The 26,678-nt window shown below is 41.6% G+C and overlaps 1 protein-coding gene across 1 annotated transcript in view; it reads left to right on the top strand.

Moving 5' to 3' along the window:
• XIRP2 (xin actin binding repeat containing 2) overlaps window positions 1-26,678 on the top strand; it is a 1,179,469-nt gene that overhangs the window by 914,836 nt on the left and 237,955 nt on the right. Inside the window, exon 4 of the mRNA XM_078681625.1 lies at window positions 13,010-13,141. Within this exon, the coding sequence (XP_078537751.1) occupies window positions 13,010-13,141 (132 nt within the window). The remainder of the gene's footprint in view (window positions 1-13,009; window positions 13,142-26,678) is intronic.

The raw sequence follows: 26,678 nt of genomic DNA, 5'->3' as shown, positions 1-26,678 counted from the left end.
GTATTTTGATTGCCTTCTTGTAAATAAATAGCTTTTTGTAATTATGTCTTAACTTTTCCAAAATATGTATTTGTGCTCTAACAATGTTATCTGGCAGGTGTGTTGATTCTTGCTGATCCATCAGTATTGTTTGACTGGTATGTGATACTGCTTAGGTTATTCCTGAAGGTATTTGATGGTGGACAAAAAGGTTTTGTTTTTTCCATAGACAACACTTTTAACAAAATGAGACCATCACGCGGTAAGTGTCCCATCACATATGTGCCACTGCAGAAGAACTCATTGAAATGAAATGAGATCCAATTACAAATGTCACTGAATGCCCCTACTATAAATGTCAAACAAGAAGTTAAGTTGTTCCTGGTTTCATCAGTGGGTGTAGTTGGTGTTTGTAAGTAGCGCTGTCGTGTATTTCTATAGGTCCTGAATCGATCCCCCTATTCCTGACCCTATTCTGGTTAAACTACCTAGCTAGTTAACTAACAGTCAGCCCATGAGGCAAGAAATCCCCCATGATGCAGATACCGTTATCTGACGCAGTCACACTACGGCACAGGAACGTGTTATCTGATTAGGTCATAACGCTTGAGATCTAATTAGACAAGCGACATTCCTCCAGCCCCTGATAAGGCATACGACGTTCTCATAACAAATCAAACCTATGACAACCTGGAAAATCCGTGCGGCCATTGTTTTGATTTCACAGAGAACTTTTGCAAAAGAATGTGCTAACGAGCAAGTCGTATGACATCTTTATTGACGTACCTATGTCCATCCTTACGTCAATCTCGGCACCTTTAAGGTATAAATATTGCCGACCTTGCCCTATGCAAACACACGCGTGGTGACAAGACGGAGCAGCCATACTTGCCGAAGCCGAGAGCAGAAGCAGACCCCGCCGGCGCAGCCCCGCCTTCCTGACGCGCTGAGAGACGCGCTGCTATCTCAAGCCGAGAGACCCAGCACCGGCGCTTCTGGGCAGCCCTCGCAGGCAGCCTGGAATATCGAGAGCAGAGAAAGAGATACCATTCCTCATTCATCCTAACTTCCAGGTACAGAACTGAATAACCCCTCCTAGAGAATTCTTTAGTTATTCACTTGGCAAAAACAAACTTAACTTAAACTGTAACTTTCTATTCCCGCCCACGCATTAGACTTAGGTCAGGTACACGGGGTAGGCGTATTTAGAAACACCAGTTGAGTACGTTTAGTCAAATGTATATGTGTATGTAAATATATTTTAATCATTTTAAACATCATATGGCTCAGAAACCATATCAATGTTTTTACAGTATTATTTTATACTATTGCTTCTAATGTATGCACTTTACTTAACTATAAGTATTGCAATAATATCGATCCATTTCTCTTGTACGAGAAAAGAGACTGATCAATAAATAACATCTTTTATTGAACACGCCCGTCTCTTCCTTTTCTCTACATTCTGATGAGACTAAGAATGCACGTACTGACTGAGTAAAATAATTGCCTTGTGCTCACACGACTCTTGAGATTGACTCTTGATTAGGGGAGAGCAAAGTTGTCATGTTCTATGGTTGTCAGAAACTAAATCCCTTCTTGTCTAATCAGGGGAGTTAATCCTTCCTTGAACATTCGAGAAAGTTTCTAGCGAACTCTGAGCTTAGCTGGCAAACCCAAAAATTAAGTCTAGTATCGACAGTAGTAGACCTAGTTAACGTCTGGCCTAGGCCTTTACTGCTGTAGGTACTATTCCAATGCGCAGAGCCTATTGGGAAAATAGGAGCTACACTACAGCGCAAGCAGAGTGTAGATACCTTGACATACCCAATCTACCCAAGGAGTGTACAAAAGAACACATAAACTATGATGTTGATAACGCAGGTCAAACATAGAATATTTGCAGTTAGCAGATATGCCCAAGAGCCCTTTCAGCCACCACCACACTGCTTACCAGCACTGCAACTAGCCAATGACCTCTATGTGAAGTCCCTGTCTGCACTTGAGGACTGTAACAATGAGGTGTTGGAAATGTGAGAGGTTGCAGCAAGCTACCCACAAGGCACTCTGATTTTGCCAAGAGACTTTATAAGCCTGCATTTGATGCATAAGCAGTGGGTACCAGTGTTTCTGCTGCTTCTGCATCGCCTGTTGACTTATGTTCCACTTGTAAAAACCTGCTTGCTGGTAACTCTTTGCTGCTAGCAGTTTTGTTCGAGAGCATTTTCCCCTTGAAGTCTGCACTGAAGCTTGAGGACTGTGGCAGTGAAACAAGGAAAGTAAGACTGAACAACTCACCAAGAACTATGATTGGCCAATAGTTAACAGGCAACATAGAAGCAGTGTAAAGGTGTTGCACCACTAGCACCTGATGGGCCTCATTTACGAGGCCCCTTGCTTCACTTTTTTGACACTCCGGAGGCACAATGTGCCGCAACATATTCACAAGCCCACGCAAAGCCACATCACATGGCTTTTCATTGCCTCGTAAATAGGTGCTCCTTTCTCGCAGAACACTGCGTGAGAACGGCGTTCCATGGGTGTGACTGTGGATGTTGCCATGCAACACCCATGGAATCTGAAGCATTCCCAGATTTATGAGAAATCGTAAACCTGGGAATATGTCACAATCTAACGCCACCCCAGGGGTGGCGTTGGGGAGGTGCAACGAGGAAAATGTTTTAATTTCTCCTCATATTTTCCTCTTTTTTTGTGTGCTGCATTGTGCAGCACACATAGAGGAATTCGCCTCAATTGACTTATTTTGTGCAGAAAGGTGTCCCTTCTTGCACAAAATCAATCAGCGCTGCAACGCAGGCAAGGGTGCCTGTATTGGCGCATGGCAGCCCCTTGTGCACCAGCACAAGGGAAAGTACAGGAATGCACTTTATCTCATAGATATGACACATTCCTGACCTTTTCTTTTGACAAAGGGCAGCGGCACAAGATTTCTTGTCGCGCTGCCCTGCACCAGAACCACGTAAATGAGGCCCGAAGTGTGCAAGGTGCATCTTAGTTGTGTCATCAGGTGGGAAGGCTGGGGGGCTGTAGGTCCAAATCTCTGCATGGCAGCCTATTATCCTACGCATTTTGTAGCCTCCTCAAATGTCAGTTATCTTTTACAAGATGCCCATTAAAACTATGCAAGCACTTCCTCCTTGACAGTGTAAAAGGAAACATGTGAGACTGCTTCTGTTAAAAAGTGCGGAATTTTGAGAATGGGGTCATGGTACCCAATGATCTTGTGAGCTTGATGCTTTCGAACTCCATAAGACACCAAATGTTGATGTTGAAACGGACATAAAAAATACCCCCTAGATGTTTGTGAGGCAGAGTACTTAGCGGTTTGGGCAGGACCCATTTTTAGCAGATGACAAGTGGAGTTAAAAGCTAATTAATAGAAGACTGAGAGAGAACTGGAGTCTTTTATCTATGCTTGAAAATCTATGATTACAACATTGGTTGCAATTATAAAAGCTTTAAGTATTCAGTCTGCAATGTATAGGCAAAGATCAAGCTGTTGCAAACGTTAGCCAATTATGTGGTCATGATTAATTCAAAGTTGTAGAGGCTGAACAGCTCAGTTGGTTGCTAAAGGAGGGAGAGGGATGTAGGAATCCAAATGATGACCGTTCTTCCTTTTTAGATAAACTATATTCCTTCCCCATTGTATTTCAGTCTCTGGCAAATGAAATAGGATCTGTCCTAAGTGCTGCCTTTGCCCCACCCGCAACTAAAGATGCTTGCACCACCTATTCCTCAAATAACATGTGTCGTAGAAATGCATAGAGCCACGTCTTCGGTCTGCAACAAGAAATGGTATATCATATTGATTTAGGTAACCGCAATTTGGAAATTATACACTTTTGAATACCTGAACTTGAAATGGAAAAGTTGACAAAAGATGTAAGGGCTGATTTATACTTTGGCGATATTTACTTTGCCTATCAGTGTGGCGAAAGACACTACGTCCTCCAACCTGATAGACAACGGATTGCCATAGTTGGATATCACCACAGGCCAAGCAGTGATCGCTATATTTTCAGAGCATCTGCTGTCACAGCGCTGTTTCCTGAAGGTACCAAATGCTTGATAAACGCTACTGTCAAATCTGACAGCCATCTACCAAAGTTTTTATTATAAAAAAAAAAACTCCTGAAGTGGAAGCTTGTTTTTGGAAAACAAATAACTAATGATGCTCACACCCTGCTCATTAAGGCAAGGCATTCGCGAACAGAAAAAAAAGGACAGCAGACCATCTGTTCTCTATATGTTGGGTGGTCTGATAGCCTTAGTCCGATGGCAGCTCTCCGTCGGGCCTTCGGAGTAAGCTCTCCATCAACAGAGTCACAGAGCATCGTGGAGGGAAAGGTGATAGCCTGCCCTTTTCTAAATCAGTAAAAAAAGGGGTGGTGATGGACGGAGCATCTGAACCAATCAAACACTCACACCCAGTCAAAAGATCTGGGTTTAATCCATCACCGTTTTTTGGCCCTCTCTGCCACCCCAGTTCAGACATGGCTATATGCAAATCAGTCTGACCCTGTGCCTCATGGGAACAGTCCAACCCGAACTGCCAAGCCATGCCTTCCCTGGACCGGAAACAAGCATCCGAGGACCGGTTTCTGGCATTACAGCAGTCTTCAGTCCGGCTTGCTTGAATCCAGTGGCAAAGTGAGCAAGGGACTCACGTCTGAGCATACCCTGCCACACTTATGGCGGCCAAAAGCGGTTCAAAAGGGGGTGGTGATGGATGGAGCATCTGAACCAATCAAACACTCACACCCAGTCAAAAGATCTGGGTTTAATCCATCACCGTTCTTTGGCCCACTCTGCCACCCCAGTTCAGACATGGCTATATGCAAATCAGTCTGACCCTGTGCCTCATGGGAACAGTTCAGCCCGAACTGCCAAGCCATGCCTTCCCTGGACCAGAAACAAGCTACAAGCTTCGAGGACCGGTTTCTGGCATTACAGCCATCTTTGGCCCGGCTTGCTTGAATCCAGTCGCAAAGTGAGCAAGGGACTCATGTCTGAGCATACCCTGCCACACTTATGGCGGCCAAAAGCGGTACAAAAGGGGGTGGTGATGGACGGAGCATCTGAACCAATCAAACACTCACACCCAGTCAAAAGATCTGGGTTTAATCCATCACCGTTCTTTGGCCCACTCTGCCACCCCAGTTCAGACATGGCTATATGCAAATCAGTCTGACCCTGTGCCTCATGGGAACAGTCCAGCCCGAACTGCCAAGCCATGCCTTCCCTGGACCGGAAACAAGCTTCCGAAGGAGAAGCCAGGATGCACTCAATTTTTAAGGATTCACAAATAATATCATCCCTGAACAAAGGGTAAACTTTCTTTAAACCATGGTTCTAAGTCCTCACTTCTCTCCCATAAAACTACTATGATATTTTGGATATGCTTGGCAAAGTTTACAAAGGATAGGAATGACACCTTTAAGAATGTGGGCTGTCTGTGACAGAGTAGCCAAGACGTTTACTCATCCATCCTCCCACCACCAAATCAACAGAAGAAAACAGGAGATCGATAAAGCTGTGTTAAAATTATTATGATGCTGACAAATGATTAGGGCACGAAATTAATAAATTCGTTATGGCCATTTCAGCCAAATATATTGCCAACAGGGCAAGGGTAGGAGTTATATGGTACCATGGCCTGTTGTCAATCAGCTGGCTGTGACAAATGGTGTTGGATTGACTCAACCCTAGAACCAACCGGCCAGCAGCATTCCTAACAATAGGGTTTGACCCTCATCTCCATCAGCCACTTTGACACTGATAAGCTGGCTATATCCTTGGCAAGTTGGTGAATTAGATGGGACAGTGATATATGTGCAAGCTGTCTTGTTATTGTCTTAAAACAACTGAATTCTCAATAGTTTTTGCAAGTATGAGTTGCCAGGGCAAAAAGTGACCACTAAGGGCATACCAAGAGGGAGCCAAGCTATATCTAGCTTCTGATCTTCATTTTAAAATGAACCTCTTCAAACGCGATGGGCCAGTTTCTAGGGGGATGTGATTATAGTTATGATTTCTATAAATCCACGTTACAAATACAGCACCAACAGTAAACAAGTTAGTGAACCTTTTTCAAATGTCTCCAGGATTTAGCAACCATCCATGAATTATTTAAAGAGATTTCAATATTTACCTATATAAAAGGCCTGGCCAGTTTTTCACCTGCAAGATATTATCTTGAACATCAGACATGGTTCAATACTATCGCAAAAGTAATTTAACCACGCCATCCCTTTGATGGATCAGTTTTATAGCATGAGTGAATGGATAATTAATGTGGTGCCCACCTTAATCATCCCCATTTCCCTATACATTTCTCAGGACATATGAGTGAAGTCCTGTTCTACACAGAATTATATCTTAAGCATTTTCCCTTGATCACATTTTTTCACATTTTTACGCCTCCTGAAAGCGATCGCTACCCTCAAACATTTTGATTCCATTTTTGCCTTGTCACCTGCAGAGGTCAGCACTATAGAGGAAGTGTGTCAAGTGGACTTTAAGAACAGATACACCATTTCAAAATGGCTGGCATATGTTGACCTTATTAATGTTATCTTAGTTGGAGAAGTATGATTTATTGCTGGAAACAGATTATTACACTATTGCTTAGTACATTTGTAATTTCCACACCTCCTTTACATGGGGCTGAAAATATCAAAACAATATAATACAAGCGGCTAGTTCAAGCAGGATCTGTAAGCTCAGCAAAAAGAATTAATGAAGAAATCAGGGCTATGAACAAGTAGTTTCAATATAAATTCCAAATTGGCAGACTGTATTTTCTTTTAGAAGAGATTACCAAAAGCCATATAGTTGGTCAAGAGACATTTTGTGGAAAAATACAAATTACACATGTGCACCCTATGTGAGCAAAAGGACTCTAGAAAGTTGTGAGATTGTGAACAGTCTGGATCTTTAAAAAACGCAACATTAAAAAACGCAACACAGCATATAGTATTGGTTCTGCTACAGCATTGCCCTTGCCACATAAGATCACTGCTAGTTTCGAGTAGTGTATCAATTACCAGAAAAACAGATATTGTGTGTGAGGTTTGCCCTTTTAGATGTATGTCAATTTATATTGAGTACACACCAGTCACCAGTATGTAAAATGGATCACTAGGACCATATAGTGTTACAGCTACAGAGTTCAGGAAGGAGAAAACAATTATGGACCATGGTGTTTCATGGACTATGTATGGACTTTTATAATGTATGCACTATCCAGTGATCCCAAACACATAGAGCGGATCTACCACAGTTCATGATATAGATTTTACACAGCATAAGCATTCTCAATTTGTTAGCAACACATGTTTTTAATAATTTAAGTTCATTCTTTAATGAAACAGCTTGACATATATTACAGAATGAGATTTATTGGTATGAAATTTGGGCTGCTGGGCCTAAAAGAATTGAATCCACCAAAGGAAAGCAAGAATTATGACAACCGGATTCCAGGAAATATGTATGGAGTGTGTTTACTCTGAAACCATTGCCACTGCACATTATAGATCAAGCCACAGTAATTCCCTAGAGATGGTCACATTCGAAATTGTGGCAACTGGGCAATGTAGGACCACGGTTTGACAGCATATTGGACTAGTTAATGCTTGTTGGTGTGTTAGAAAGAAAACCATGCACATAAGTATGACTTATCCCTGCTGAACCAGGACATTTTAAACAATAGTTCACATCTTACCCAGACCTAATTGCCAGCCTAGGCTGGCTGTGATGGAGCTCATGTCAGATACACCAAGTAGGTTGTCTCAGTCAAACACTTTATATTCAAACATAGTCTCTGGAGTGGAATTCAAAATCCTTCAGTGGAGCAAGGCTGAGGCCAGCAAAGTTCCTAGGAAGTCCAATACTTTGTTGTTGAGCTCGGTGAAAGCGGTTTGTTTTGGTATCAAATGCTCTGATCAGGAAAAGCTGGATCTTGTAGCTGCAGAATTTGCTTCATCATTTGGAAAGAATTCCCACAGTCCAAGGTTTTATCTTTGGATTTAGAATTTATTAACAGGATGCACTGCCAGAGGCCCTGTCGTTCCAAGGTTGATTGTTTCCTGTGTCTTTTCTTGCAGATAAGAGCGACTTTTTTTTATTGAGAGAAAATGTGTTTGGGTCCTTATTTGAGATTGCTTTGTACCCTTCTCCGCTCTTACAGCAACCACCAGTTTAACAGGTGCTCTAAGTTGGGTGTTGCTTTTAATTGGTAGCTTTGACTCCCTGTTTGTTACATACCATGTACCACAGAAACCACAGAGGTGGAGTGCCAGTGTCCATGCTTAGCAGGGTTGAGAGTAGAAGAAAAATGCACAGGAGTACCTGTCTTTTCTAAAGAGGAGTAGATTCAGTCTCTGTGTATCTGTTTGTATACAGACTTACAGAAGTTCAGTGCGAGCAGTCCTTCCAGCTTAGTCACTTTTCTTGTTCTCCCAATCCTTCAGAGGGGTGAGGTTGGAAGCCAACCTGAACAGGGCTCCATGTGGTGGGATAACTTTACTGCAAGGTCCCACTGAACCAGTTTTTAATGTGACCTACATCATTGAACAGGATATACTTTTTAAATTCCTAACTTTGTGAGAACTTGCTAGACAAACCTCAGCATCTAATCCTAGTCCACCAGCGGTGGAAGGAAATTATTAAATTAAACTTTTCTTCAACTATTGTAAAAATATCTTCTGATCTGTGCTTCGGCCCCAGATCCAAAGCGCAGGCTTCTATGGCATCCGGTCTTTTGCCAGCTAAGTCTCTTGCAGGGCCCAGCCTTTTGTGGTCAGCTGGGTCTTCTTGGAGTCAGGAGTCTTTCTGGTTGTTTTTATCCTTGAAGGCAGTAAACGGGAATAGGAGGCCACCACTTTCCCCTGGAGAGTAGTTCCACTCCTTGGGTGCCTGCAGGATTGTGAAATACTTGAGTGAGTCCAGTAGGAGTTTTGTTTCTTCCAGCTAGTCTTCTTCTTAAGGTAGAATCTTTCTAGGCCCAGGAATGATTTGCAGAGGTGTTAGTTATGGTGCTTGATTTATCTTCTGCACTAGATAGTGACTGGAGAAATTTCCAGCCCAAAGCTGGCTATATTCTCACACTATGGGCACCTTATTTTGCAGCACTCCTACCTCTTGAAATGGCCCAAACTGGTTATGTCTCCCACTGTAACTAGAACCTTACTGGCTAGGAGGGCTCTATGAATAAGTACAGGAAGGCGTATTTTGAGTAAAGAAAAAACAAGAAGTGTGAATGTTTGTCCTTTTTTCTGCCAAGTGCTCCTGTACTTTGCCTGATGGCTAAAACCTTCCGAGTAGCCAGTAGTTAACACCTGTGTTTTATTGGGCTAAGACGTAGACTATTCTCTTCTGAGCCAATTTTTCTTAAGTAATTTTTCTACAAAAGTTATCACATGTATGATTTCACCATTACAGCGGGTTTATACAATAACTTCAAATTATTCCTGTAGCATTTCCCCAGGCAGAGATGTAGAATAAATATTGTATTCATACCTTAGCATACATAGTGAAAATACCTTTTAGATCTTCAGTCACAGTGAGGGCACCCTTTATAAATATATAGTGTGCCACTTTGTTATATTTGTAGCCACCCTACCACGTGGACTGACTTAGCACACTATAATGGTGACATTTACATATCAAAAAAGGTTTTCCCCATAGCCAAGAAGCTTTTCCTGTGTTTCTACAGTGCCTTTAAACTGCAGCCCAGGTAGAGCAATGTGGTGTTATGGGAGCCATAAATTTGTGTCATGCATGCAGTTGGTGTAACACACTGCAGCCCACTAATGCTAATTAACTCCCATGCCATTTATGCATTTTCTTGGCCATCTACAATTGCCTTTCAGTAAAGATTAATATATCAATTGATTCATCCACTTTTACCAACATCATTTTGTTAACAGTGAACATACACTGTGACATTGAATTGCAACGTCACAGGGCACACTGATCTAATCCCAGCAAAAATAATTTTCAGAAATAGGGTAAAAGTCAGGGGTGAGCCTGCAGGAAAGGCACATGTATTTCAATAGGTATACAATTAGCTATAGAAAAATTATACAATATGAGACTGGAAAATCTACCTGAAGAGAGAGGTTGTGGCTGCAAAATTGTCAGAACAAGTAGTGGCTTCTTTTGTTGCCCTGCCACTATTTCATATTCATTATTTCATAGGAACACATTCTTAAAAATTCTGATCGTTGTATGTGTAGCTTTAGACAAATAAAACATGATTCACATCTTCAGTATCCATTTGAGATAATAGGTATGAATCACCAGTGATCCATTTTTTTCCTGTGGACCCAATATCGACTGCAGAGGTCAATTTTAAATTCTTAATAGGATATGATAAAGAAACTATTAACTAGCAGTGACATCAGATACTTTAGTTTAATCATAAAGGATGCAATTTCTGCCATCCTTCTACTTGATGTAATTGTTTTAGAATGTGAGACATAAAATAGAAAGCTAGGTTAAAGTACTTCATTTTTAATCTCTAATTGGTTCTGAGATATGGTGGCCACATTTATAAAGGCTTTTTGTGGAAGCAACTAGTTTGATTTGCAGAATCATCCCGCTTGTGAACTCAAAAATACTTTTTCACATGTACAAAGCCCTATTTGTGATTCGGTATCCTATTACTGAATCACAAATTGGGTTTGCGATTCAGTATTATGAAGGGGTGTGTTTAGGGCGTCGCTTCCTAATACTAAATTGCAGTGCTGTGTGACTATTATGCGACATAAATGCAGTCGCAAAACATTAGCATTTTACCACCTGTTTCAAGTAGGTGGTAACCAATCCGCGAAGAGGAAGAGGTCCCCAAGGGACCCCTTACCCGTTGTGAAAGATTGTAAAAATATTTTTAGGAGCAGGAAGTGGTACTACATACCACACAGCCTGCTGTTAGAATATGAAAAGAAAACTTCCTTTAGGAAAATGGGCTGAATTTAAAAAAAAAAATTAAAAAAAGATTGCTTTATTTAAAAGCAATCACAGACATGGTGGTTTGCTGACTGCAGAAGGCCATCATCCCTGTGCATTTAGTGATTCCGAATGGGTCACAAATGGAGACCTACCTCATTAACGTTCATGAGGTAGGTCTATCTGCGACCCACTGGGAATTGCACAATGCATCAGACACATTTGTACATTAGTGTTTTTGATTACCAAATAGGAAATTGCAAAAAATTGCTATTTGGTAATCACAAACGATTTCCTTAGTACATGTGGCCCATAGATCTCCAGCAACGTGTGGAAATATTGTAAATATGTTTGACTCACGCCTTTTAATGAAAAAACATCAATATAACGTTCCCTAGTAAAATGGATCCTTTTCCAAATTATATTTGACAAACTATCAGGACCCTCTGCACCTGAATTTGTATCCATATTCATGTAATTCAATATTGCATTTATGGAAGGGTGTCTGAGTCCAGAAAAGTTTAACAAGTCGGCTTAGATAATACATTTAAGTTTCAGTTTCCCAATTAGTTTGAGCCATCCCTTTCTTATCTAATGCAAGAGTCATAAATGCACCATTACCGCTCAGAAGTGGAGATTATCAATTTGTAAGATTTCATTTTGGTGTACAATGCAATTGGATGTCAATACAGTTATGAGGTTTCGGTTCTTACAGCCTCTTGCAGCAAGCACAAGATATGATTTTGTGATTTTGCTGGTATTCTGTGTTTTTTAAAATGTGGCAAGTCTTTTTGGGATGCTTAAAATGTGATACAACATGCTTGAACAGTAAGACAAAAGGGTCTGTGCCTTCCACTTTGCTTTTTGTCCTATTCTAGGGTAATTGATTATTTCTTTAACTCTTTCTGGCTTTTTGGGGTATACTGATTATTCTTGTGGTGCTAAAAATGAAAGTGTGGCGCCTGTTGATGTTTTTGTTTGAGGGTCTCGTTGAGTTACCGATTTGATTAAATGCAATAGATTGTTAACAGTATTTGCAACCCAAGATAACACATTTCCAAAATGATCGGCTAGTAATTCATCTCTGGTTAAATGCCAACAAAAACATGTAGACTGGGTGAGGAGGTGTGATAAAACTAATATGTGGTCACTAAATTCAAATTCAAAGAATGTGTATTTGGCCAGATGAGGCCATAAAAGACACATTTCAAAACGATACATCCATAAACTAAAATAATCACAATATGGCAGATAAAAAGAGCAAGATCTTACTCCGCACTGCTGCTCAATAGAGAAAATTTGTTCACTATAAAAGAAAGGAAAAATAGCTAAATTAGATACTGATGCAAAATGAATAAATAAGATAATTATCAACTGTGAGTTGGAGCCTATCTAGGTCAGTGTGACATTTAAATTACGCTAGCATACTTGAGGTAATCTAGGGCATTTCACATTACACCTGTCGAGCAGAATTCCACAGGTTACATAATTACGCTGCTGCTTGTGGCCAGAGTTTCCAGATTAGAGGAACACTACAAATAACTAGATCGTGAGCAGCTGTTGCTCACAGCAAATGTGTTTTCCCAACATTTTTATAGCGAGAAATGCATTCTAGTGTCAAACATTTGCGTGAGCACACGCTTCGAGTTAAATTAAGGGCTAAATAATGGATTTGCAGTGTGCATAATTTCATACAATTTCCTCTAAATTGTGTGTGATTATGCGACAGAATTTACATGATTTTCATGCATCCCTAACCATCTAAGTGGTATTGATTGCTATATCTGCATCAACAGAATGTTTTACACATACACATCCATTTTCTAACAGTCCACTTACTAATGAGTTCCTCTTTTGTCTGTCTTTAGCTTTGCATTTAATGTGCCTGCACTATGCGTTGTTATTAGTGACGTGGATGCTCACAACAACACTCAGATATTTTTACAGTGATTTTCCTAAACCAAAGATGTATGCACCACAGCCAAGTTGGTCTTTGTGTCCTTTTACAACTTTGTGCTGATCAGTTACACTATATATGTCTTTTTCTCCATCATAGGCAATGGAGGACACGGAAACATGCACAGTGCCTGGTGGCTTAGCTAGCATGAAGAAACAGTTTGAAAAAGAAGATATTACCGCTTCACATAATAGCTTTGCTCAGTACCAGTACCAACACACTTCCGTAAAGGTAATGATAAATGTTTTCTCAGCATGAACGATGCATTTGTACTATATGTTGCAGTACTGTTCTAATCTAGTATATATTGTACACCACTGTTTAAGTAGTAACGTCTATCTAAGAAATATAAAGCTTAGCAACTTGCTCAGCTAACTTCTGGTGTTGCAAAGGTTTCATCTAGGCTACACCAACCCAGGGAAAATCACCAAATAAATTCCTTGGTACATTAGTGAATATTTTGAAACTGTAGTGCATTCGAGTCCACTCGTATGATCATCAGTCGTGGTCCATGCAGGTAATGGCGGTGGGGCCGTGTGAGGGGCTATTTCGAGGGACGATGCCGAGGCAAAATTAATTATTTATTTAGTTTTCCTTCTGCATTGTCCCTCGGAATCCCCCCAGCCGGCCCACCGCTGTTACCTGCATGGACCGCGGCTGATGATCATCCACCCTGCTGTGTCCCTCTCTACTCATTCTTTGTTACTCTCCACTCTTCCCCGTGAGTCTGACCTCTTGAGACTGACACCTTACTCCCAGACCAATGTTTAACCTGGAGTTGGACCCTCGTTTCCAGGACTCCCATTCAAAATATCCAGATGCATGCACAGTTTTATCTTCGTGTCAGTGGCGTAATGAACCTTGAGGGGGCCCCCCTGCAGGGTGCCCCCTCCGGGCTCAATCTAGAGCTCCCCAGCAGAAGTGCGGTGCTGACGGGGCCCCCTGGTGGGTGAGGGCCCCCCCGCACCGCGGGGGCTGCAGGGGCCTGTGTTACGCCCCTGCTTAGTGTACCAGGGACATTTTCATGGAGATCTACATACGATCGCCTAGGGAAACATGCAGGATAGTATGGGCTTCCCTAAATTGGTTGCCTCAGCTGCTGCCAAATTCGGTGGCCTCGCAGCCACAATATGTTGTTCCTAATGCTGGAACTGGCACTTTAGTGGGAATTTCTGTACAGTCTTTATTTATTGTGAAACTGAGTGCTGCAGGACACCTCGCACTTCAGTTTCATGAAGATTCAAGAAACAAGCGAGTTTGAAGTTGGATTGAATAGGTATCACTCCTATCTGATATTCTTTATTTGCTGCACCTGTCAAGTGAAAGTTCCCATAGAAAGAACCTCTGAAATGATCAGTCTTTAATCATTTCCTGAATTGTAACTGTTTGGGTTTCGATCCATGTAAGAGATTCAGGGCATTACACATTCTAGGGATCAACATTCTCAGAATTCTACCTCCATGTTTTATTCTCAAAAACAATCATTGATGCATCTGGTGGGTGGGTGCTCCTTTGAGATTTCTTTAGCGTGGCGTGATGAGGGTTCAGTTTCATTTCTTGCCTGAGCTCCAATAAGCCGGTTGGATGGTGCACAGGGTCTTAAATTTGATCCGGACGTCCGCATTATGCCAATGTAGAGCATTCAGCAGATTTCTTAAAGAGTTGGACCCTAAACTATGCAATGCCATTAATCCCATCCAGGGATCCAAAACGAAAAACTTAAAACTCATGCCCATCCTGATCTGCTCCCCGCAGCAGCCTAAAACAAGCTGTATTATTTACATAACCATCATGACTAGCGCCCCTGCTTATATTGTACTCTAGCTCACCATTTCTGGTGGTTCTCTGCATACCTGTAGCCAGAACATCTTCAAACTATAGACTAAGAAGTAAAGAAACTAAACACACATCTTTGCACCCAGAATCTGGAACAAAATTGCCATATTAATTTGGACTGGCCCAACCATGCTGTAATTTATGAAAGAGTTGAAGACACATCACTTTAAAGAATACTACCTCAAGATGAATCCACTTTCTACACATCAGCTTCCTCTAATATCGCTCATTGATGTTATGCTTGTCTTTGATTCTGTACAGCACTTCCTGACCTTTTAGCTAGGTTTGCACTACAGAAATACCACATACATAAATAGATTTTGTTGTGTGCTGCTAGAGCCATACACTAGGTCTGTTTTATTAAGGGAGAGGAAGATTTAATTCAGCCATATATGGTTGCATGTAAATTCGATAATTCAAGGTGATAAGTGAACATGAAGGCCCAGTATCTGCCTGGACATCTGTGGTGTACCAGTCACCTTCTGAGAGAAGCCACCACGGACCTGCATATTTGTAATGAAGCCTGCAACTGATCTTGACTGAGGAATAAAAAATCATGTGGAACACAGACAAGCTGAGCTACTTTAATTTAACTTTGACCCGTTAACTTCTTTTGAGGAGCACTTTTCAGTTATTCTGACATGTCTTCAGTACTTCTCAATAAAGTCATAAGTGTTGTTTAAAAATTAAGATATCTGTCTGGTTAATAATTACAATATGCAATATCGGGACCTATTTACTTAATATAGCACATAAGCCTTTAACTACAAATAGAATTCTAGGTGGGTTACAGTGAGTTACAAGGCTATTTTTCACCTCTGTGCTATAAGTGACATCAAACGAACAAAATAGAGCAAAGCTGAAGTTTTCCAAGATACCACCCAGAACCCCAAAGTGAAAAGCATCTCTGTAATTCACTTTTCCCATGTGTAATGTTATGGTATGTATGACTCCCAACATTTGTTGCCCCTGCTTTCAACTGCTACACAGGGACAGAAGATTAAATGGGATGCCAAACATAAAATGACCTATTCTCCCTATTCCAGATAAAAAAAATGACTCCTGACACCAATCCTCAACATTCTCTGAGTCTGTGCTCTCCTCCAGAAGCTGTGCTCCCCTCCAGAAGCTGCGCTCCCTACTTTCTAGAGCCATTCAGACAGGCTCCCAAAGAGCCGAACCAGAACACCCTGGAAATTCTTTGACATAGCAACAGCTGTTACCCACTGTTGCTAAGTCAAGGCAGTGAGTTACTGTATTTAGAATATAGTCATTTATCTATTGGTTCTCTTTTGGACTTGGCCATTTCTGCTGGGTCATCCCCAGACATTTTTCTTTCACCCGTCTGTTTTCTGAACCAGTTTGGTTGGCTTTTTATGACTCTGAGCACCTTACTACTGCTAACCAATGCATTAAGATCCGTCGGTTTTGATGGGCTCCAAAGAGAAGTATTTGCATTAGGGAAGTCTGTGCAATAGAGGTGATACATCAGTTCCAAGGATGATGCATCAAGCAGCAAAGGTGATGTGCTGATCTGCAGAGGAGGCGCATCATTTCTGATGGATCCACAGATAGGCTGCCAGAGCACTGTCGGGTCCACTAACAAGGGTCCAGGACTGGGGTGGCAGGTGCTTTGTTCAAGGTTGTGGAAGCCTGTGTTGTGTCTGAGGCTTCTGATAAGGAGGCCAGCCAACTAGCCCTGGGGGTCACTCTGGGGTCTTGGATTTAGAGATACAGATCCATCCCTTCTCACCCAGGCAAGAGAGCAGCATGGCAGCATGTCAGCACAGCAGGGCATCAGCACCTAGCCCAATGCAGCCATTCAGAACCTGCCACTGCGCCACGCATCTCCGATTAAAACATCACTTCTCACAACACAGCCCTTTGGAACTGCTGCTCCATGACACATCTCCACGCAAGGACCCAATGTAACTTTCCAGAAACGCTATTGAACACCTCTCCTCGCCCAGATCTCACATCACTTCTGCGAGAGACATTCTTGACATCGTACTCTGCATCTCTTCACAACCAGGATTTAGATACTATGTGGGTCCCGATAGCTTGGCTGTGCTCCATCGCGGTCGGCCTGAACTTGTGACTTTGTCCCAGTCCGGGGGGATCAGATAACCACAGTTGGCACTTTGTGTTTGTTGGTGCTCTTTTCACTGAAATCTTTAAATATGCATATATCCGGTTCTGCTGATTGGATCTTTGTCATTTTGGTCTTGGTTTATTACAATTTACTCTAGTGTTCCAAATTGGTGTGGCATTTCCCATCTTGTTTCACTTGATTACTGTATGAAGTTCTGCATACACACTTTACACATTCCCTCAAAGTTGAGCATGACTGCTCTGTGCCAAGCTGGGTTTTGCTTGTGACTTCTCCCTGACAAGGATTGTGTTTGCTGCTGGAGTAGGTTTCCACCCACCTCAACCAGTAACCCAATTTCTCATATTGTTGATCAGCGGTGAGGATTTGGACTATTGTTTGTGCATTGCCAGACAGTGATTCTATGCTACAGTGAAAATCCCAGATACATAATCGAAGACTAATTCAAGTTGAAAATTCTTCTTGATTGACGTTTTTGCCTTTTTTTTTTTGCCAAACTCACCCTTACTCTACCGGACTGTTTGTGTCTGTAGCTTTACTTACAAGAATAGAATTTGAGCTCCACAATCTGGAGAGCTACACTGTGGATAAGCTCAAGGAATTTTGTAAGGAGAGGCAGCTGCCAGCCAAAAGCCACACAAGGAAGGCAGAACTCAATAAGGCTCTGACGGCATGGGCAGAGGCCAACCAGTTGCCATTCACAACAGATGACCAGGATGGAGAAGATGATGTGGAGGGGGCCAGAGCAGGACCTGGATACCAGCCCTGAGATGCAGCCCTTAGGGAAGCTGGATGACTCGTCTGAGTTGGAGCTCCCTCCCAGAGTGGGGCAGGACAGCAGGGAGGAAGTTTTGGCTACAGATGGCCATGCTAAAAATGGAGAAGGAACTCTTTTCTCCCTTAGTCCAGGACTCTCTACATGGTGCAACCATGATCTTAATACTATGGACAGTATGGCTGTACAGAGTAAAATCTACCTGCTATCTGATAAGAAGAGAGCCGGCATAAAGGGGGATGTCTCCAAGATGCTGGATCTAGGGGCCATTGAGCCCTTGAACGTCCATGGTCCAGCCCAGTGGTGTTGGTCCCCAAGGCTGCTCCTCCAGGTCTCACTCCAGAACATACGTTCTGTATGGATTACTGGGGGCCCAATGTCTTCACCAAGACTGAAGCACACATCATCCTTCAAATGATGAGCTCATAAATGAGATGGGAGTTGCTACCTTTCTGAGAATGTTTGATTTAACTTCTGTGTACTTGCAGATTTCCATGACAGAGGTGGCCAAAGAGACGTCTGCATTGATTACCTTGGAAGAGCACTTCCAGTTCTAGGTAATGCCCTTTTGTTTAGATAACACACCTGCCTCCTTTCAGAGGTTGGTCAACCAGATCTGGCTGGTTTGGATAACTTCAGTGCCGCCTACCTGGATGACATTGTGGTCCTCCGCTCCAGCTGGGAGGACCATTTGTACCTCCTCCGGGAAGTACTTCAGACTCTGTAGAAGGCAAGCTTGATTGTCAAGGCCAGTAAGTACCAATTGCTGCAGGTTCAGTGGTCTAGTTGGTACCCCTAGAGAGAGGAGGCAAGGCGTAGCTCCTCCAGGACAAAATCCAAACCATTCTGGCTTGGGAACCCCCCAAGACCCAGACAGAGGTGAGAACCTAGCTCAGCCTCACTGGATACTGCAGGAGATTCATAAAGGCTGCACCCTTGACAGAGCTGACTTCTAAGAAGCAGCCCTGACAGATGATCTGGATAGAGCCATGCCAGCATGCTCTTGACACCCTGAAGAAGGCCATGTGCACAGCACCTGTGCTCAAGGCCCCTTGCTTCTCCAGAGAATTCATTGTGCAGACGGACACTTCAGACCATGGCATAGGAGCCGTACTCTCACAGCTAAACAAAGAAGGCCTCGATCAACCCGTAGACTTCATCAGTTGGAGTTTACTTCCCAGGGAACAAAGGTGGAGTGCAATAGAAAGGGAAGCTTTTGCAGTGGTCTGGGTACTGAAAAAGTTGAGACCATACCGGCTTGGTGGTCACTTTGAGGATTAAACAGCCCACAGACCCATCAGATGGCTAATACAGATGAGGGATGAGAATCCCAAAATGGTGAGGTGGGCCTTCTCCCTACAGGGAATGGACTTTATGGTGGACAATCGTCCTGGAAAAGACCATGCCAATGCTGATGGTCTCACCAGATTTTTCTGCTTTAGTAATGACCACTCCCAAGGGGTTGGGGATCTCTCCACTTTCAGCTGGCAGGTGGGGGGGAGGAGGGGTTACACCTGGCATCCTTGGCGTGATTTATCTCCCAAACTTTGCCTTCAACCCTCCTGTTTTGCTGACTTTGTTTTTGCTGGCCTTAAGACTCTGCACACTTTCCCACTACTAACCAGTGCTAAAGTTCTTGTGCTCTCTCCCTAAACGTGGTAGAATTAGCTTATACTGAAATGGCATATTGAAATTACTTGTAAGTGCATGTGCCCAGGGCCTGTAGCTTAAATGCTTAAATGCTACTAGTAGGCCTGCAGCACTGATTGTAGCACCCACTTAAGTAGCCCTTTAAACATGTCTCAGGTCTGCCGTTGCAGCCTGTGCATTTAGTTTTTAAACTGCCATTTTGACCTGACCAAATAAATCTTTTGCCTGGCCCAAACCTTCCCTTTTTAATACATGCAAGTCATCCCGAGGATAGGCCCTAAACAGCCCATAAGGCAGGGTGCAGTGTAATTAAAAAGTAGGACATGTACATTTAGTCCTGGTAGTGAAATGCACTTAAATTCTTTTTACACTACTGCAAGGTCTACCTCTTCCAGAGGATACCAGTGGGTTACCGTATTACGTTTAAAAAGTGATTAATACCAATTGGGAGCAGGTGAATAGGTTTAGTTTGGTGTCTAAAGAATTGTAATTAAAAGCCCTCTTTAATGGTAAGGTGAATTTTTAGTCACAATTCTGAAAATGCCACTTTTAAAAAGTTGGCCTTTTCCTACTTTAGAAATGTACTGCCTGTAGCCTGTCTCTGGGTCACAAGACTGGGTGTAGTTGGCAGTTGGGATCTGTGTATTCCTCCTAGACAGCCACACACAATTGAGGGCTTAGGCGTACCTGGCTAGGCTATCACTGACAGGAAGGGAGAACAGAGCTGGGAACAGCCCACTTACACTTAAATAGTCTGTCCTGCCTCCAAACAAAGGGCTGCATACTCCTGGAGCCAGGGAAGGAGAGACAGGAAACCTGTGTCCTTCAAAGGAAAATCTCTAGAAGCTTCTAGCACTTAAGGAGGCACCTGCTATAAATATTTGACCTTACACCAACTCTTCAGTGCGCTTCCCGACTAGTGGAGACTCTGCCAGGAAGTAATACTGCTGTGCTGCTCTAAGGACAGCCAATCTGCTGGACTGCTGCCTTGCTGGACTGCTGCCTTGCTGGACTGCTGCCTTGCTGGACTGCTGCCTTGCTGGACTGCTGCCTTGCTGGACTGCTGCCTTGCTGGACTGCTGCCTTGCTGGACTGCTGCCTTGCTGGACTGCTGCCTTGCTGGACTGCTGCCTTGCTGGACTGCTGCCTTGCTGGACTGCTGCCTTGCTGGACTGCTGCCTTGCTGGACTGCTGCCTTGCTGGACTGCTGCCTTGCTGGACTGCTGCCTTGCTGGACTGCTGCCTTGCTGGACTGCTGCCTTGCTGGACTGCTGCCTTGCTGGACTGCTGCCATGCTGGACTGCTGCCTTGCTGGACTGCTGCCTTGCTGGATTACTGCCCTGCTTGATTGCTGCCCTCCTGCCTGAGTCAGAGTGAGTGGACCTGCACCTAAACACAGGACTCCCAGAATTACTTTAAGGGCTAGTCTGCTGGCCTTTTGTTCAGAACCACGGTGACATAACAGGTTCCCAAATAGCTGATCCAGCACCCAGATCCAGTGAGGAGTAAGCCCTGAACTCCCAGGTGGTGCCCCTCAGGCCTTGGACCCTTGGTGTGGCCTCAGTGAAGCTAAATTTAAGTTGTTGTGGTTTCCGTGATCACAACTGGGCCAATTTGCATCAAAACCTTGTCACTCTCACCGCCCACCAACGCACAGATCTGTCAATGCGACCGTGTGCTATGGGATTGCAGCTCGTAGGGAGCGCAACTGCGAACCTCCGGCCCACCTGTCATTGATGACAACAGGATATTTGCGCTACAGCAAGGCCATCCACAGTGCCTGGACTGCTCTTCATGCTACATCGACAATCCACAACGCTTCCCTGCTTCTCGCAGCCCCCTCCACTGCGAAAGGGACTCTGCACCGGACTGAGAAAGCAACTTTTCAGTGCCACTAACCTGGTCCCTGTATCTGACGTGCACTTGTAGTATCTTTGTAATGGTAAAAATGAGGAATTCAGGAATAAATTGAATAATATTTATTTCTAAGTATTGAAGAATAGATGCAGCTGGAAGGAAGGTTCATCCAAAGAATGAATACCAACTCCAGATCCAGTACACATATTGGAACATTCATTTGTAAGAACACATTCTACATTACATAGAAAGGATTCCATTTAAAAGAACATGCAGTTACTACACATCCCCCTTCTTCAATAAAAACAAATATAAAAAGATTAATTACAATAAATGTTAAACAACGAACCTTCAGTAAGACTCCAAAGAAACAGGAACCTGTGAACCATCCTGATCTTCAAAGTCTTCACCCACAACACCATCCCCCTTTTCAAACTGAGAAAGAAAAAGAAAAACAAAAAATATCCAACCATCAATAATCCCTTTACAAATCACTACAGGAATTTCCTTTTAAACATGTTTTGACTGTTAACGCAAACCGACTCATATGATGAATCGTGTTAATATCCAATTGGACTGTATTCTTCATAACCCTTATAACTTTTTGGGACTAAAAAAATGTCTAACACTGAAATTTACCTCCTTAGTGCCATGTTTCCTATCATAATAATTTTTTAATATTATTATATTGTGACTTCAAAATAGATTGCTGAACTTTGTCAGCATCAAACAAAGAACCGGAAACCTTCACTAAAAATTATCTCTAAGAAACTAAACATATCTTATGTTTCCAACTTAATTATGACCTTCACTACAAACCATACTGAAAATAAATTCACGAAAACTACAATGTACCAAATCACAACGTCCAGTTAATTCAAGGGTCTCAAAATGTCTATAGCAAAACTTTGCTACGGCAAACTTGTACTATCTAATGAAATTGAGGGTGAATCAAGTATATTCTGTGCTTAGTTTGAAGTTATATATACGAAATTATGAACAATTCTATTTATGCTCACAGCAATACATTTTTATAAAAGTTATTTGTAAAGATTTCTGGATGGCCTTAAAATTTGGGAACAAGTTTATCGTTCTTATCCTGAATAACTTTACCTAAATAAATTTACTAGAAACTGCACGCAATATTATCATCTTCTTTATATTCCTCTTTCCATACAAAAGCTTCAGACAGAGTATCTTCAAATACTGGAGCAACACACAAATGTTGTTCTGAACTATCAAGAAATTAGATTCTGAGAATGGACAAAATTTCCCTTAAAATGGTATTCTGCGGATGCTTCTCCTTGCCTATTATCAGAATACTGCTTTGGAAAACAACAACCTCAGAAAAGTTTGACACCAATTTCTGAAACACATCAGTAGGTGATGTCCAGTGACTTAAGGTCTTTCCACCCTAATACCGGTGGACCATTGTTTGTAACATATACTTTTCCTATAGTATGCTTTCCTTTAAAACGAAACATGAGGGTTCTACACCCTAGTATATCAATTCTCCCGCCTGTAAAACTTTCGGCAGTAACATCATTTGATTCTAACCACCGTCCTATTTTATCCACAAAATGCATTTTCCATATCTCTTGTGGTACAACAGTGAACGGTGAACCCGAATCTGCTGTCAATTGTATTGTAACACCACCCAAAGAAATGTTATAAAAAGAATTAAATGATGAGTCACTAGAGGTATTTAAAACAACTTTTTTTCTCTGTACTAAATTTCCCTGAACAACATTATTGTCCAGATTTGATGCAGAAAAATCACCCTCGTATTTGACATACATCACTTTTCTTTTTAACACTTTCTTGTTCTTCCAGTTGCACACTCGTGAAAAATGTCCCATCAATCCGCACTTCCAGCACTTGGCAGATCTAGCGGGGCATTTTCCAAGGAAAACAGCATGTGAATAATTACCACATCCACAACAAACTAAGTTGCTACACCTCTTTTGCTTAATACCTTCAATTTTCCTTTGAGGGTACGTAGGTTTAGCACAACGATTAGACATTTCTGTCTTATTAAGTATGGCAATTATATCTTTAAGATATTTATTACTCTCGACCCATAACTTGTCCTGTAAAGATTTGTTTTTTGTATACCTTACTACTAGGTCAAGGATTAGATCATTGTGTAATTGAGCACATTCACATTTCCTCGTTAATCTTTTCAAAACTGAAATTAATTCCTTCAGAGATCCAGCAATACCTACTGAGAAAGGAAAAGATTTATGCAAATCTAGTAATGCATTTTTAACAACATCCAAATTTCCTACTGTTTTTTCACATGTTTATATTTCTTCAAGAATGTGTAAACCCTCTGGATCTAGTGAATAAAACAGTATTAGTTTCTTCTTTTCAGGAAGGGATGTACCGTTGTCATCCTCTAAGTTAGCAATGTAATTTAAGAAACATGCATTCCAATCCACCCAGGAAACAACAGGTTCTCCACAAACTGACAAAAATTCTCTAGGTGAATTGATTTGTAAATTCAATGGATTTCTGTCATTTGTTGCAACTGTTCTTGGTGTGTTCGCTGTCAGTGGCATAATGCTTTAAAGAAAACAAAAACTTGAAACAAACTTGGTTAGTTATCGGAAACAATCCTTTCGTGAATGATGTCTTCGTGAATTTTTTTTTTTTAAATAACAACTAATTTGTTATTTGAAACAACCACTTCGTGAATGATGTCTTTGTGAAAAAGAAATATCTAACACAATAACTAGTTAGTAATTTGAAACTACCACTTCGTGAATGATGTCTTAGTGAAAAAAGAAATACTTAATACAATAACAAGTTAGTTATTTGAAACAACCACTTCGTGAATGATGTGAACCATAAACTGAATATTGAATGAACCACCTCGAGAATTATGTCTTCATGTAAAGAAATACTAATAACAGTTCGTTAGTTATAGTACTCGTTGAAAAATCAAAAATGCCACTTCGTGAATGATGACTTATAACATGTAAAATATTGTTCTTGTAGAATATTGAATATAACCACTTTGTGAATAATGGTAGTTTGTGAATGCACTCGGTTAAAAATAAAAAAATTTAAGTAAAACCTGCAAAATAAATTGGGTTAGTGAAAAGAAATAATATACGATGATATAGAAACTTCAATTCGTGAAATAACTACTTTGTGAAAAAGGTGTCTTCCAGTAATGTTCTAAACTTCCAGCTTCATTAAAATCCAAGAATAGTAGAAGATCCTTGTGAGGACTTCGTGCAATATATATATATAAAAAATTGAAATTCCTCTCCTTCTCTTTCGTGAAATGTGTTTTCCAGTAATATTTTAGACTTCCACTTGCCTTATACTTGAAGAAAAGAAGAATATTGAAAAGTACCGCTACATTCCTCTCCAAATGCTGCCTGTTCCGAAGTTTCTGCAACGCGGGTGGTTGCCAAGGAAACCCGAAACAATATTTCTAAAATGCCCGTCTAACGTAGGTTAACGTGTGATGATGCTGGCGTGCGTCCCAATGTGTCGTGATGACGTGGCGTGGTCTACAGACGGAGTTCCAAGACGCGATTTGATGGAAAACTTCCTCGAGACCACGTTCCAATGCAGGACGTTATTGCCAGGAATCCGTTACTGCGCGGCTTTCGAAGATAAACAGTATGTAGAAATCTTACTGTTTGAAGCAAAAATGTATACAAACATCGCTATGCAAACCGGATAATTTCCTATGTCATGCCTTTTTCTGAAATGAGTGCCCAGCACGAATCACGCTTCAATTAGTCTAAAATTACTCCTGGAATGAAAGAAAAGAGGGCACACAAAAATGTACACGAAAGTACTCAGAGGCAGAGAAGAATTTTCCAGGTGATAGAGCGATGAGTAGTAGATTTGATAAAATTCAGTTCTTTGGTTTAAATTCGTTTGTTCTTGTTTCAATTTCGGTTCTTCTTGTTTTAAAAACCTCATTTAGATTCGGTTTTTCTTATTTCAATTTCGGTTCTTTTTGTTTTTAAAAACCATCCATGTCGCCAAAATTGTAGTATCTTTGTAATGGTAAAAATGAGGAATTCAGGAATAAATTGAATATTATTTATTTCTAAGTATTGAAGAATAGATGCAGCTGGAAGGAAGGTTCATCCAAAGAATGAATACCAACTCCAGATCCAGTACACATATTGGAACATTCATTTGTAAGAACACATTCTACATTACATAGAAAGGATTCCATTTAAAAGAACATGCAGTTACTACAGCACTCCAATGTGGTCAGCCTGAACTTGTGACTTTCCTCCGGTCTCGCACGACCAGATCGCTGCGAGAGGCGCTTTGGGCTTTTTGGTACTATATTCACTTAAATCTTTAAAACTGCATATATTTGGTTCTACTGATTGGATTTTTGTTGTTTGGGTCTTGATTTAGGTATTACATTTTGCCCTAAGTTTCTAAATTGATGTGAGATTTCTTTTGTGTTGTGCTTTTACTGTATTACTGTTTGAAGTTGTACAACAATACTTGGCGCATTGCCTCAAAGTTAGGCCTGACTGATCTGTGCCAAGCTTCCAGAGGGTTGAGGACAGTTTAATTTGAGGTTTGCTTGTGCCTCACTCTGACCAGGAGTGTTGTTGCTTGAGTGGGTTTCCGCTCCCTCAACCAGTAACCTAGTTTCTCTCACGAAATAAATACAAGAGGTTCAGAGTAGGTTTAGTCTTCTGGATTTCTGGGTGCAGCAAAATGGAGGGCTGCAGTGTTTTATCATTTACGAGCCTTCCATTAGCAGATTTTGTACAGTTTGATTAATTAATTTGAGGAAGTTTTGGTATTAAGGAGATGGCGCTTTTCTAGTTTTAAGAGTCGAGACGTTTATAAATGTAATGCAATAAATGCTAGCCTGTCTGAATGGACGGGGGCCGGGCATGTGCTTAAAATTCAAGGCAAGGACCCGTTCGTGATGCTGACAGACAACCCTTCCCGTTTTTCCACAAGCGTCACACCGACAACATATGCAAAGGTGGACCAGGTGACGCCCCCAATGTTTTTTAGCTTGCAACACGCAGCAGGGTACAAGTAGCAGAACACGGGGTTCTAGAGTTGTTCCCCTAGTGTGTAAAGAAGGTGAAGTATCAAACGAAACTCACTGTTCCTTGAACCTAAAGGAAGGAGAGAGGAACCTAGCTGGAAGGTGACGGGCGTCTAGACAGTTTAAGCACTAGCACCTTTTGCAGTCTGATTACAGATTTCCTATATCAATTCATTCATTTTATGCTTTTTGAATATTTGACTTGAAAAGCAGAACCCATCTACTTATATTCTCTTTAGAAAAAAGCCGCAGCTTCTTGGTCATGTATTGCGTAGCCTGAAACCTTAATCATTATAGCGGAGTCATATCTTTCATCTAATGCTCAGCATGGTAATGAATTAGGTATAAGCTGCCTTCCTGGAAGACATCCGAATTAATGTGTGATCCGTGAATCAGGGATAAATGAATTCACAATGCTGCTCAAAGATATTCTAGAGTCTAATGAGAAACCGTAATTCCTGAATTAATGTTCTTAAATTTAGGA

Source organism: Lissotriton helveticus, chromosome 3_1 (assembly GCF_964261635.1).
Source record: "Lissotriton helveticus chromosome 3_1, aLisHel1.1, whole genome shotgun sequence".
In the NCBI taxonomy this organism is placed as follows: Eukaryota; Metazoa; Chordata; class Amphibia; order Caudata; family Salamandridae; genus Lissotriton; species Lissotriton helveticus.
The sequence above is the reverse complement of the archived record's forward strand: the minus strand, read 5'-3'. Positions and strand labels throughout refer to the sequence as shown.